This window comes from Macrobrachium nipponense, chromosome 40 (assembly GCF_015104395.2).
Source record: "Macrobrachium nipponense isolate FS-2020 chromosome 40, ASM1510439v2, whole genome shotgun sequence".
Classification (NCBI taxonomy): domain Eukaryota; kingdom Metazoa; phylum Arthropoda; class Malacostraca; order Decapoda; family Palaemonidae; genus Macrobrachium; species Macrobrachium nipponense.
The window spans coordinates 19,244,524-19,260,039 of NC_061101.1; the positions used below are offsets into that span (position 1 = coordinate 19,244,524).

The window sequence follows — 15,516 nt, forward strand, 5'->3', positions numbered from 1 at the left end:
ACCAGATTAGATTTTTATCTGACTTTTCATAACCACAATTTTCCCATTCACATCTTAAAATCCACTTCAGTCCTTCACTTATCATCCAAAGATGGTAAAGTTAACTACTTGAAATGTCCATAAATAACTTTATGTGGCTGAAACAATTTCCTTAATAATATAATATTGCTGTATATAGAGCAATGATTAATATACTACTAAGGAAACGTGAAGAACATAATTATGTATAATGAAAAAATGGAAGCAGAGAGAATAACCAGGAATTTTGCAAAACTCCATGATCTGGTACTGGGTCTTGGAAGACGAAATTAAAATAGCATGTACTGAGATGACGAAAAGAAATGTTTAATGAAGAAAATTACTTACATCATAGTTGTATGACAGCAGATCATGGGAAGTTATGGAAAAAGACCAAGAGATGATGGGATTACAAGTGACATACTATGGTGAGGAACTGTTAACAATTAAGTTGTATTTACCTGTCTATGTTGCTCCAGTCCATCCCTTCTTGTTCCTCTGGTTGCCAGTTGTCCCCAGGGAAATTTCTTTGATCAAAACCTCCTCTACCACCTCCACGTGTTTGGTCAAACCCTCCTCGACCTCTTAGGCCTGAACCAAATCCAACACCGGGTTCAAAATTACCCTGACCCCTTCCATTAGGATCAAATCCTCTTCCTCTGCCACCTTGGTCTAAGCCTCCCCGCCCTCGCCCACTACTATCAATTCCCCGTCCTCTGCCACTTTGGTCATAATTTCCAATGTCACTTCTATCACCCATTCCACCTGGACCAAACCCAGACGAATCAAATCCTCCTCGACCAAATCCTCCCCTCTGCCCCTGGAAACCACCTCTTCCAGCCATTCCTTGATTCATTTTATCATCGAAACCCTCACTTTCATCTCGATTCATCCCTGGAGGAGGACCATCAAATCCTCCCCTTTGATTTGGACCTCTGAAATTTTTCTGGTCATTAGTGAACTCTTCAAAATTACCACGTCCTCTACCCATACTAGAATCGAATCCACCCCTATTCACTCCACTACCTCGGCCCATTCCTGGTCCAAACTCATTATTATTGCTTTCCTGCTTATCCGACTGTCCTCGATCATTTCCACCCCTCACGCTAGGGCCAAAGCCTCTCTGTTCTGGTCCCTGATTCATTCCACCAAATCCTTGGTTTGGTCCGCCTCGTCCCATACCTTGATTGAAGCCACGATTTTGACCTTGGTTAAATCCTCCACGATTTGGTCCCTGGTTAAAACCACCTTGATCTAATCCCATCTGATTATATGAATCAGAGTCTGGGCCCTGACTGAAATTACCTCCATCAGATCTCTGATTAAAGCCTCCCCGACCAGGACCTTGATTAAATGTACCTCTACCCGGTCCTTGTTGAAATCCTCTATCTGGCCCTTGATTAAAACCAGAACGACCTTGACTAAAACCACCTCGATCAGAGCCAATGCCATATCCACCACGATTAGATCCTTGGTTATATCCACTACCATCTGGACCTGGGCAAAAACTGTCTCTATCTGGCCCTTTCCCAAAATCACTTTGATCTGTCCCTTGATTAATCCCACCACGATTTGTGCCTTGACTGTAGCCGCCACGGTCAGGTCCCTGCTTAAAACCACCTCTTTCAGGCCCTTGATTATAATAATCATCACCACATCCCTCTGAATCTTGTTCATCCTTTTCTACACGATTCTGATTAAAACCGCCTCTTCCTTGACCTTGGTTAAATCCACCTCTACCAGGTCCTTGAATATTATCTTGCTCTGGACCCTGGTTAAAGCCTCTATTTCCTGGACCTTCTGTATCACTCTGACCTGGACCACTATTGAAAACATTTCGCTTGGGTCCCTGACTGAACCCACCATGACCTGGGCCTTGATTAAAGTTGCCTCTTTCAGTCTCCTGATTATAATTCCCTTGATTACCCGACCCTTGTGGCCTGTTGAAATTCCCTTGGCCCTGGCCATATCCCATAGGGCCTTGACTAGTACCATAATCACCAGGACCTTGTCCCTGATTAAAGCTGGCGGGTCCTTGATTATATGCACCAGGTCCTTGTGGTGGACCAAAACCCCCTGGACCTGGAGGCTGGTTATAGGGTCCTAGGCCTGGAGGGGGACCACTGCCATAACCTGCAGGTCCTCCTGGTGGCTGACCATACCCACCTGGACCAAAGCCCTGATTGTAACCTCCCACACCAGAACTTTGATTTCCCTGTAAAAAATAGTTAAACAAGTTAAACATTTAAGTTACGAGTCATAAAAAATTCTAATCTTTATATAACAATAATGCAAAGCTAAAAAGCATGGTAGTGACCATACCTAAAAGAGAAATACCAAAAAGAAATACCTTTACCTAAAAAAGAAATACCTTTATTTTACCAAGAGAATATACAAAGCTTTAAAACTTAAGTACACATAATAACGATGCTCTCAAAAGAGAGGCTGAAACACAAATACCAAAGACAATATAAATGCTAGTATGACAAGGGAATGAATATGATTTTGAATCTGACTCACTGGTTTCTGTATATCCTAAAAACAATAATCTAAAGAAGGTAAATATTTCTCCTTCAAAAACTATAAATTACATGTTTACCCCTCTTACGCCGAAGCGGTAAAAAAAAAAAATTGTCTCCCGTGTGCCGGAGGTGTTTCAGAGTGAGCGCGGAAGCGGAAAAAATATTTTTTTTCAAAAAATCACAGCGCGCTTTTCAAGATTAAGGGGACCGTCCGCTATGATGTCTATTTTTTTTATTTATTACGCAAAATACATAATTTTCATATATGTTTTAGATATATAAAATACCTTCATCATATAAAAATTTCAAGTCTTTTGATCAAAAACTTTTCGTTTTATTAGCAAATATCATGATTTTAAAAAAAAAAATTGGTTGAGTTTTTCTCCGCTAATATGACATCAGTTGTATTGAAAATCATACCATAAAAACTTCTTTATACGGAACATTCTGTGTGACAGATTTTTAATTTTTTAATTTTTTTATTTTTTATTAATTTTTTTTTTTAGTCTAGACACTCAAAAAATTCTAAAAAAAAGAAAAAGAAAAAAAGATATCAAAATTCTGTCACACAGAATTATGGGATTTTTATTCCTCTTTCCAATGATATCTTTCTCTCTATAATTGGATAATAAATAACCGAGTAATGGTTACCGACATGCGCATAAGTATGTTTTTGAGTTATGAGCTCCCAAAGATTTGCTATGTAAATTTTCGCTTTTTTCTTATAAAAGTCAAAACAACATTATTATAATTACTTTATTTGTACTTTTATTGTTAATTTCTACATCAAGGATCGTGGTCCTACCCCTAAAAGTGGTGTTAATACCCTCAGCGTGACACCAGATAATGATGTTGACGGCGAGACATGAGACAATGAGGGCAGCTGAAAACAATTAATTTTCGTGTTTTTCTTTCAGCACACTCCTGGCCTTCGCTAATTTTGCTAGCCATAGTTGCTGAGTAACCTTTTTGATCTTAGGTAACTTCGGCATTGCTATAAGTTCACTAAGAAGTTATAAAAACAACGTAAATAGCTAGTAACCAAACGCAAGTGCCTACGTGCGTGTAACTGCTTTGACGTCTGTGGCGTAACTGAGTCATTCTCCGAGTCTCGCCTATAAATAACCGCTCTGAGCAGCTCGCTTCTCACCCAGTGTCACAGTACCTTTCATTGCTACCAGATGTATGAGAATTTCGAAAAAATCTTTAAAAATTGCTGTATATTTGCAAAAATAAACACGCAAAAACGATTCTGTCAAACTCAAGTCATACAGACGACGCAGTTACGATGACGTCATCATTTAAAAACCTCTATATCTTCATTATTTGTAAAAATAATTGGCTGAAACTTCTGGAAAGCATGCACGGCATGTTTCTGCATAGATACAAGTAATAACTCTATTTTTTATTTTTTCAAGTTGACATGTCATCCGCCATAGCGGACGGTCCCCTTAAGAGTTCATTTCTGGCTCCTTTTTTTGTCATTGCCTGAAGTTTAGTATGCAACCATCAGAAATGAAAAAAATTATCATTATCATATATAAATAATGCAATATATGATAGCGCAAAAACAAAATTTCATATATAATTGTATTCAAATCGCGCTGTGAACAAAACGGTTAAAGGTAACAAGTCACTTTTTTTTCGTTGTAATGTACACTAAATTGCGATCATTTTGGTATATAACACATTGTAAAACGATAAAAGCAACACAGAGAAAATATCATCACAAAATAATGCATGAATTCATGACGCGCGGACGTAAACAAATATTTTTTTCAAAAATTCACCATAAATCTAAATATTGTCCTAGAGACTTCCAATTTCTTTCAAAATTAAGACAAATGATTGACTATTACTATACTGTAAGAGTATTAGCTTACAATTGCAGTTTTCGACCATATCTGACGAGTTAAACTTGACCGAATGTCGAATTTTTTTGTATATATATATTTTTTATATGCAATTATTTCGGAAATAAGAAAAGCTACAACCTTCAAATATTTTTATTTTATTTTAAATGAAATTGCGCACATTTTCATATATAAAACTCTATGAAATGCCTAATATGAAACGGAGCAAATATTCCAAGAATGGTACATACGCATTTCAGAGATTTGTGGCGGAGAATCCGCGCGTGGAGGGAAGGAAAGATTTGTTTTAAATTCACCATAAATCTAAATATTTTGCTAGAGACTTCGAATTTGTTTCAGGATGAAGATAAATGACTGAATATTACTAGACTGTAAGAGTTTTAGCTTACAATTGCGTTTTTCAACCATTTCGGTAGAGTCAAAGTTGACCGAACGTGGTTTTTTTTTTCTATTTATCGTGATTTATATGCAAATATTTCAAAAATGAGAAAAGCTACAACCTTCAATTATTTTTAGTTGTATTCTACATGAAATTGTGTACATTTTCAAATATAAAACTTTATGTAACGGCTAATTTAAAATGGTGCAAACATTGCCACAATCGCACGTATGATTTTTTCTAAAGAGTTACCGCGCGTACGTAAAGAAAATGTTATTTTTTCATAAATTCACCATTAATCAAAATATTGTGCTAGAGACTTCCAATTTGTTGCAAAATGAAGGTAAATGCTTGAATATTACTAGAATATAAGCGTTTTAGCTTACAATTGCGTTTTTCGACCATTTCGTAGAGTCAAGTTGACCGAAGGTTGAAGTTTTGGCAATTATCGTTATTTATATGAAAATATCTCAAAACTGATAAAAGCTACAACCATGGGTTGTTTTTAGTTGTATTGTTCATGAAATTGCACACATTTCCATATATAAAACTTTAAATAACGGCTAATTTTAAAATGGTGCAAACATTACCACAATCGCATGTATGATTTTTTTCGGAAGAGTTCCCGCGCGGACGTAAGGAAAAAGTTTTTTCATAAATTCACCATAAATCGAAATATTGTGGTAGAGACTTCCAATTAGTTGCAAAATTAAGGCAAATAATTGAATATTACTAGAATATAAGCGTTTTAGCTTACAATTGCGTTTTTCGACCATTTCGGTAGAGTCAAAGTTGACCGAGAAGGTTGAAATTTTGGCATTATCGCCATTAATTTATATGAAAATATTCCAAACAAAACTCCATAAAAGCTACAATCATGAGTATTTTATTGTTGTATTCTACATAAAAATGCACAACATTATTTTCATTATATAATACTTCATGTAACGGCTAATTTACAATGGTACAAAAATTATGTCAAAGTGACTAAATAATTTCAGAGATGTGTCACAGATACTTTTTAGTGTGGCAAGAAAGAAATTCGCGCTTGCGCGCCTGTGTAACAATTGTAAACAAAACAACACCTTGATCCATGAACTCCCAGCATCCCCCAAGGCGTGTGATTCAAAAGTTTTAGGCTGGTAGGCCTATAAGTATTTTTCCGCGAATTTTAAAAAAAACTTTTGTAAGTCGATGTAAAATACGTCCAGTCGGCACACGGGAGACAAAAAATGTCAGACATAAAATACGTCCAGTCGGCGTAAGAGGGTTAATTTGCTAAGACAGTGTTATACACCATTTTCACGCATGGATAATCAATTCTCAAGTTAGTATAAAATATAACCTAAAACAAAGCAATGCTCTCAAGAGATTTCTTTTGTCATAGTCTTGTGTAAACCAAATTAACCAGCAATATGCATGCAGCTGAAAACCGCCCACCAAATTCCTACCCTAAACTGATATGCACATAAAAATCATCTGATTCTGAATCAAGCTTTACCTCAACTACTACTCTATAAAATTACCTGCACTGAGTAATATCAAAGGATATCTCATCTAAATTCAATGCAAACTATGAGGCTACGGTGGAACCATGTATACTGACATCAATTCCCCTATAAGATTGCTTGATGAGAAAGAAAGTTGCTAAAGTAAAACCTGTCAAGTAAGGTGGCAAAGATCCTTCTCAGTCTTCTTCAGAGGAGGGGAAAAAATTAAGCTTCCCTTCCCCTAGAGACCTTTACATAATGGAAACACTGACAAAATCTTTACTCTCCAAGTCCTTCAGCGAGAGAGTACATTGAGGCTCTAAGTGATGAGAAGGTTGAGCACAAATGGTTCTTCCTACAAACACCAGAAATCAAGTATCCATCCCCTATACCAAAGGATAAACCAAGGGAAAGGCTCCTATAAAAACACACATCTCATTCAATCAAAAACAAAGATGGCAGGAAAGAGAACCAGGACAGATTATAGTATCCTTGGTGCAATCCTACCAAATAAACTTTGCTTGAACCATCAATCATCCTTAAGAAAAAGATATCAGAAAAGCCATAATTACTTATTTTGTTTCTTTAGTATATACAAATCTAAAAATCTTACAATGAAGAGACTAATAGCTTACAGAAACAATACAATAATCATTAAAATTGTTCTATTATCCATGGCATACAGAAAACCAACGTTGACACACTAAACAAAGAATCACCACCATTAAACATGTTCCACAACCACAGCTGCATGGAGACATGTTAAATCAGGTGTAGCCTAAGAAACAGTGACAGGTGACAGTCAGTAGAGTGGGCAGTAACCCTAGCCCCTCACATGCCAATATTTACCAAGCTTCCATAAGCAAACAGGTCTCCATCAATGGTATATCATTCAGATTTGTATTCTAACAAAAATTTTTTAATTGTGAAAAGAAGTACTGTACTGCATACAGAAAACGAAAATCAGCTTTACGCTACGGCCTACAAAATTCAAGCAATATTGACAAAATTGTATAAAACATGAGAAAGGATATCATGCTGATGAATTATGGAGAAAGAAAATCAGTTTTAAATATCAAGCACAAACTGCAAGAGCTACCAGGTAAGGAGACAACGTTAACAAGTCATTCAACTCAGCAACAAGAAAATACACTTAACGTTAGTAAAGCTACACCAGTGAGAAAAAGTTACTTGGAGATAAACCCATTATGCTGCAATAATAATAGTGAGAATTCAAAATCTATAGTTAGCCCTTTTTCCTCCTGTGAAAAAACAAAAACAAGATTGAATGGCTTCCTTACTTGACCCCATTGCCAGTTATTCGGCATCCAGTCTCCCTGACCTCCTTGGTTGGCTCCTTGCCTTTGCACACCAGATGGCCAATTGGCATTGCCACTTTTATTTACCTGATCGGACTTCTCTTGGCTAGGAGCAGCAGTCGTTTGAGGTGACGACTGCTGCTGCTGCTGGGTATTAGGATCATCATTTGTAGTATTTTTAGTTGAAGTATCGTTACCACTACCTGAAGAGACAGGGGGTGTCTCTTTGGAGAATGAACTATTCTCCTGCTGGAACTGTTCTAGTTTGTTTTTCAACATCTCATCCCTCTTCTTAAGAAGGTCACTTCTCCACTTGTTCCAATCTTCCTCATATCTGCAATCATCAAAAACAACAGGTAAATATTGCAAAAATTTATCCTTTTCCTTTGATCTCCTCCACCAAGTTCTTTATCTATACCATGATAAATTTCTCACTTGGCTATTTAAGAAAAAAATTTGTAATCAGCTCAGCTCTGGAGGCTAGATATGACCGTTCTGGTTTAAAAAAAAATAAAAATAAAAAAAAAAATAAAAAAAAAAATAAAAAAATACAAATAAATAAATAATAATAATAATAATAATAATAATAACAATAATAATAATTATTCTGGTTTAAATATGACAAATTTTCTAAGACAATTTGTATTTTTCATAGCTACAAACCTGAGGTGTTAACAATTGGATCATTTCTAGTGCCTAGCTGAATCCAGTGAAAAAGCAGATGAAAGCAAGGAAACTTGTGATATCTGGCAATGCATGCGTAGATCAGGTAAAGAGTGGTCAAGGACCACGCACCTACGCTACTGCGTCAGTCTTTCCCAACTCAGGATGTTTTAACAAACAGAGGGGCGGCTAGAGAAGGGCAGTATAATGTTAAGACCTCAGGTTTATAGCTATGAAAAATACAAATTCTTAGAAAATTTGTCATTTGTTCATACGTGAACAAACCTTCAGTCTTAACAATAGGATAGACTCATACTTGGAGGGTGGTAAAAGACATCCTAAACCGGCTGGGGACCTACCCACCAGTCCTGCTTCCAGACGAAATGACTTCTGAAGAGGGACTGAAGCCCGTTGAGAAGCTAGATAAACAGAAATCTAACCACTCACACCCTGAGTGATGCACAATGATATATAAGAGAATCATTGTATAAGGAACCAAAGAGAAACTTTGACTGTCCAATTGCAAACCAATACATCAGGGTTTGTACTACCCCCAACTCCTCCCTGCCAAGGAGTAGGGCATATGCTACCATATAGAGGGTTTGATATTTGCATATTAAGCAACCACACTATCAGTATGACTACCTTACTCACCTGTTATCAGACCAGTCCATCGAATGATGTGTCTATTCCTTAACCCACCCGAAGGAAGAAGGAAAGGTACAAGAGAAAGAAGGAGTAGCCAACTCACTCATTCTCTCCTCCACACAATCATCTTAGGTAAGATACAAAAGTGCCCTGTTAAGGGCAACTATGAGTTATACAACCTGTTGGGCAGCCACCACAGGACCTATGGAAAACGTGTCTGAAGATCTGTGGGCAACATCCTTAAGGTAAGAAGAGGTGAACGTGGACTGGCGTAACCAAGTACCTGCGCTCAGCACTCCTTGTGCAGCAAAGTTCTTTTTGAAAGCCAGAGAGGGACCAATACCCCTAATGTCATGCGCTCTAGCCTGCGCAGACGTGGTGGTGGAATCATCAAGAGTCTAGTATGCCTGTCTGATGGCTTCCCGTATCCAAAAAGAGAGAGTATTCTTAAGACATCTCTTTCTTCGTACGGCCTGTGCTAACAAAAAGTTTGCGGCAGCCTGGTCTAAGGTTCCAAGTCCTTTTAAGATAGCACAACAAAAGCTCTTGAGCATCACCACCCACAAAGTCATTCAGTGATGGAATGGAAAACAAAGTGAACCTGTCATCGTGCCCAGAGGGATTTTGGGTCTTGACCACAAATTCCGGGACAAATTCAAAGGACACCGACCCCCAACTCCTGGTGTGCTTCACATCATAGCATAGGCCGTGGAGCTCTCCTACCCTCTTGGAAGATGCCAAGGTCAGAAGGAAAACGGTCTTGAGCATCAAGTTCCTGTCAGATGAGCAATGCAAGGGCTCATACGGACTGTTAGTGAAGCTCTTGAGAACCAAGGAAACATCCAATGTCAGAGGCTTGAGCTCCCTAGGAGAACTAGACTGCTCAAACCCCTTAACTTGCAAGGAATTTCCAGGAAGAGGAGAAGTCAATGCCTCTAAGGTGTAACACCAAACTTAGGGCCACCCTGTACCCTCCAATGGCAGAAACGAACAAACGTTTCTCGTCTGAGGAAGGTTAAAGAGTCTGCTATTCACTGAATAGAGGTTGTGAGTGGAGAAAAACCCCATTTACAACACCAATCACAGTAGATCGCCCATTTGCCTTGGTAAACTGCGGAAGTCGACTTTCTGAGACTGCTGGACATATGCCCTGCTGTTCTCTGAGAAAAGCCTCTCGCTCAGAGGAGATACTTGATAGCCTCCAACCGTGAAGAGACAGGAATTCTACTGATTGGTGGAACCTTTCCGCATTCGGCTGACACAGATGTCGCCAAGGGGGAATTTCCCTCGGAACCTCTGACAAAAACAGCAGCAGATCTGGGAGCCATTTCACCTGAGGCAACAGAGGGGCTACCAAAGTCATCCTGAGACCCTGTGAACTCATTAGCCCGTTCAGAACTTGACGGATCAAACAAAACATAGGGAAGGCATACACCTCCAGGTTGTCCCAGGGATGTTGGAATGAGTTCTCTGCTAACACTAAAGGATCTGGGACCACAGAATAGAATATCTCCAGCTTCCTGTTGCAATGAGTTGCAAAAAGGTCGAGCATGGGTCTCCCCCCAACCCAAGCTTGTCTGCTACCACTTGATGAAGGGACCACTCTGTGCCTGTGATCTGATCCCAACGACTGAGTTTGTCTGCGACCACAATCCGTTTGCCTGGGATATACCTGGTTGAGAGCTCTATCTAGTTGCTGACTGGCCACTGGTGCACCTCAACAGTCCAGGCGAGAAGTTGACGAAACCAGGCCCCCCCTGTTTGTTCACATAGGCGATCACAGTGGTGTTGTCCGACATGAGAACAGCAGAATGACCTTCTACCTTCTCTCGAAACTCCTTCAGGCCCAGGAAGGCTGCCTTCAACTCTAAGACGTTGATATGTTGCTGTTTGTCCTCTTAAACTCCAAAATGCTGATGCAATGAGGCCGCTAAATGAGTCCCCAACCTGCGGGGGAGGCGTCTGAGAACAGGAGGTCTGGCGGAAGAGAACGCAGAGGGACACCCTTCAAAAGATTCTGGTTGTCCAACCACCAAGGAAGGTCTTCTCTCACTTCCAGAGACAGAGGAAAACCATTAGAACATTGGTCCTCTGATCTAGGCTGAGCCGAATGGGAAGGTCCTGCCGAGATCGAACTCCTCGACGGCCTACCATGTGACAATCTTCTTGACTGCTGCTGGACAGAGGAAGGAGGAGGAGCTGGACGTCTCCGAGGATGAGACTACGACTTAGACACGGCCTGGTGCACCAGTCTGTCTTTGGTGTCAGCCCGGCGCCGGTCTATCGCATTTTCGAGCTCGGTCCGAGGACACAAAAATTGGGACTCCAACAGATCTCAGTTTATCAATGCCAGCAAGGACTCTGTGTCAACTGATCTCTCCATCCTAGAATGAAGCCGTGTTTCTTCTAATGAGAAGGTTGGCTCATAAATTAACAGCGAGGCGAGCCATATAAGAAAACGCCTAGCCTCCGGACTGCAACAGACTGGCAAGTGTGGATGCACTCACCAACCCTTCTGGGGTCCTGTCAGAAGCTATCTTGGCAATGACCACAGAATAGAAGTCCAGCCAAGAAACCATCTGCAACATGGAGGCTGCCGTATATTCCAACGCCGAGGCATCTTGTGGAGACAAGGACGGAGCCACCGACCTCACCGACTCCAAAGTCAATCCGGGCTTCAGGCAAATGATGTCTGGGTTAAGATGGCGCGACATAAAAAATACAGAGTTCGTAGCATAGTACTTCCTATGTTTCATGAGAGGCGGGGGTAGTAGCTTGGCAAGAGAAGGCTCCGATAGTATGGAAAAGAGATGCAGCGAACTGGGCGGCAGAGATGACGTCACAGCTGATCGAAGAATACAGAGGAGACAACTGGGAGTGACATCATCGATGGAAGTGACGTAACAAGTGGTGATGATGTCACGGCTTCCCCTCGGACTGAAGGGGAATCAGATGCCACTAGCAGAGGATTACACAACGACGGATCCCGTGATGTCATCAACGGGGCTGATGCCACGGCTTCCCTCCGACTCGAAAAAGCGGCAACAGTCACTGGCAGAGCAATACAAGATGGCTGACCTTGGCTACCCATGAAGACAAGGCAGGGAGGAGGAGGAGGGCCTGGCCAGCCTGGGGAGGGGGGTAACGAGCCTCCAAAAAAGTACGCTAGCAACCCCTCCAAGGACGAGGGACCCCATAGCCCAGGCATCTTCCAAACTGCCGCCATCTTGGCCGCCTCCGACTCTGGGATAAATGAGAAATAATGAAAAAGCCTCCCCCTTCCCAGGAATCAAATTAACTCCTGAAGAACAGGTGACATTACAAAAATCAGCCTGGGGGCCTCCCGATACCTCCAGTGACAAAACAATGGAAGAAAAGGAAGGAGACACAGGCACAACACTACTATGGGGGGTGAATACTGCAGGAGACAAAGCATCGGGAAGAGGCAAAAAACCTTCCCGTGAAGGAAGAGTCGAAATCCTCTGATGCTCTCTCTTGCTATAAAATGACTTTCCACTGCCTATTTATGGCCATGCCTGGCATTTCGTGCAAGGATTCGTTATAGTACAAAAATTAGAACATTACCTGCTACACGTGATGTGGGGATCGGTCGCCACTGAAGCCAAAAAACGAGAAAACGGAAAACCTGGAATTCCGGGCCACACACGTTGACGAGGCTGAGGAGCAGAAGCAGCCACAATATCAGCACTAAAGCACTAAACACAAACGAAACGGGCAATGGACTGGGTAAAGGCAAAGAGAGGTCAGCCACAACTCTCATCAAGCGGTTAAAGAAAAGACTGACGCAGTGGCGTAGGTGCGTGGTCCTTTACCACTCTTCACCCGAACTACGCATGCATTGCCAGATATCACAAGATTCCGTGCTTTCATCTGCTTTTTAACCGGATCCAGCTAGGCGCTAGAAATTATCCTCTTGTTAAGACCAAAGGTTTGTTCGCGTATGAACAAAATAACGTAATAATAATAATTAATAATAATAATTATTAATTATAATAATAATAATAATAATAATAATAATAATAATAATAATAATAATAATAATTAATATGTAGGAAGCAGACCCTCTCTCAAGCATGTTTTATTAAAAGTAATGTTTACTTCAGCTGCGTACGCTTGTAGAGATTCTTCTCTATTTTTTTGAATAGGAGCTTTTTCCATAATACTTAAAACAGGCTAGTAGAGCACACCCATGGAGGTCATTACTCAAATACAGGGTCAAGATCGGAGTATATATTTAAATTTTACATATAAAACTATGATATCATAATCTTCAGTCATTTACAGTCTCTCTCTCTCTCTTCTAGCTTTTGTCTGGAGCTGCCAGACATCCTCTAAGCTGGGAAGCTGAGGGTGGACTGCTTCTGGTGTGGTGTCCATCCTCCTTATATTTGGGGTCATCAGCAAGGTTTTGTTTGTTTGTTTGTTTGTAAGGTGTTTTTACATTGCATGGAACCAGAGGTTATTCACCAACAGCACCAACTGCTTTATGTGACTTCCAAACCACGTTGAGAGTGAACTTCTATCACAAGAAATACACATCTCTCACTCTTCAGTGGAATGCCCGAGAATTGAACTTGCGGCCACCGAGGTGGCACGCCAACAATACCAAACCAATCACAGCACTGAGCCGCTTTCTACCCCATGCTGATCTCCTATTAACTGGAGACCTACCACCACCAGCCAATAGGAGATCAGCATGGGGACGACCCCAAATATAAGGAGGACGGACACCACACCAGAAGCAGTCCACCCTCAGCTTCCCAGTCTAGAGGATGTCTGGCAGCTCCAGACAAAAAGCTCGCTACGAGAGAGAGAGAGAGAGAGAGAGAGAGAAAGGTACATGACTTTGATGACTACGATATTATTTATCTGTAAAATCGAAATACATACACAGATCTTGACCCTGTATTTGATAATGACCTCCATAGGCGCTCTACTAGCCTGTTTAAGTGGTACAGAAAAAGCTGCTTTTCGAAAAATAGAGAAGACTCTCTAGCGTAACGTTGCTGAAGTAGCTATTACTTTTAATAAAGAATATAATAATAATAATGAGCTACCAAACAGTACAAAAAAAAACATCAAAGTAGCAGCAGGAAGGTTGGAATGGGTGGAAAAGAACAGACAATGGACGAAGCCAGATACAGAAAGAACAAAGATCCCCTCCATGAAAGCCTACAAAACACAGAAACTAAGGGAGAAAAGTGAAATCAGTGAAATAATGAGACTAACAGTACACACCACAAGAATCACAGAAACAAATAACCTGGCATATGCAGGAACAAGACTAGTAGCAGAACTCATGGGGATACAAACACCAACACCATCATCACAACCAACTCAACAGAAACCAAGTCAGTAACCACCTTGGAAAAGGTGACGGGAAAAACAAATCATGGTGTCAGGATCTTGGCATAAGTAATTTGCAAGAGAGGAGAGACAAGAGGCTAAGAAGCAAGAGAACAAGGGTGGAACTGAATGAGAAATGAAGTTTTTATTGTAAAACTAATATTGTAATACCTACCTGAACACCTGAATAAGCCCTGGTCACTTACCAGCCCGAACCCTCATTTATTAAAAATTTACCAAATCTTTGGTTAAAATAAACGATCAGTGTTGCCAATCTCCTGGCAAACACCCTCGTTACCTAGTTACCAGCCCACCGCTGGTAGCCCTGCCTCACGGGCCGGTCACACCTGCCCTCTCACGTCAATCTTAACTCAATAACTCTGTATGAGAGGGGAGGAGGGTGGAATCATTCAGGTGTTCAGGTAGGTATTACAATATTAGTTTTACAATAAAAACTTCATATTGCAATACACCCCCTGAACACCTGAATAAGCCCGATTAACAACATTAATTTGGAGGTGGGGAATCAAATCTGCCCGGCCCTCCACTGTACCAGTTGTCAGTCAATATAATTAAGCACTCACCCGACTCATTTTCTTTACCAGAATGCATTTGGAGACGAGTACCCAAGTCAGTCTCAAGTTCCTTTGTCACCCGTCCAAACTAATCTCCCATGTGTGACCTTCTAGGCCTCCCATGTGTGGAGGGAAAGACTCTCTGCACCTCTACTCTAAAGGTCTAAAATAAAACGATCAGTGTTGCCAATCTCCTGGCAAACACCCTCGTTACCTAGTTACCAGCCCACCGCTGGTAGCCCTGCCTCACGGGCCGGTCACACCTGCCCTCTCACGTCAATCTTAACTCAATAACTCTGTATGAGAGGGGAGGAGGGTGGGAATCATTCAGGTGTTCAGGTAGGTATTACAATATCACAAATTCTTGGTAATTTGTATTTTTCCTAGCGATACTTACCTCGAACCATTTCATAGGAGATTCCCGGATGTCGATCCGGGTCCGACCAGAAAATTCTGGTTATATGCCGCACCCAGGTCAGGCCTATGCCCCAGGGGTCGAAGACCAAGCCATCCTAATGACCTATAGTCCAGTCCTTCTTACTCCACTCCGAGGTGTCTCCCCTAAGCTTCAGCGGGGTGGGGCGGAAGGGCGGGAGTCTAATTCCATGGTTCGAGGTAAGTATCGCTAGGAAAAATACAAATTACCAAGAATTTGTGATTT

At 40.9% G+C, this 15,516-nt stretch overlaps 2 protein-coding genes across 2 annotated transcripts in view; one reads left to right on the forward strand and one right to left on the reverse strand.

Moving 5' to 3' along the window:
• LOC135212188 (uncharacterized) overlaps positions 1–15,516 on the forward strand; it is a 218,018-nt gene that overhangs the window by 29,899 nt on the left and 172,603 nt on the right. The window lies entirely within an intron of this gene.
• Positions 1–15,516, reverse strand: part of LOC135211781 (spidroin-1-like) — a 51,337-nt gene that overhangs the window by 2,442 nt on the left and 33,379 nt on the right. The window contains exons 5-6 of the mRNA XM_064244993.1: positions 7,585–7,936; positions 480–2,233 (exon numbers count right to left, since the gene is read on the reverse strand). Of these exons, the coding sequence (XP_064101063.1) occupies positions 480–2,233; positions 7,585–7,936 (2,106 nt within the window). The remainder of the gene's footprint in view (positions 1–479; positions 2,234–7,584; positions 7,937–15,516) is intronic.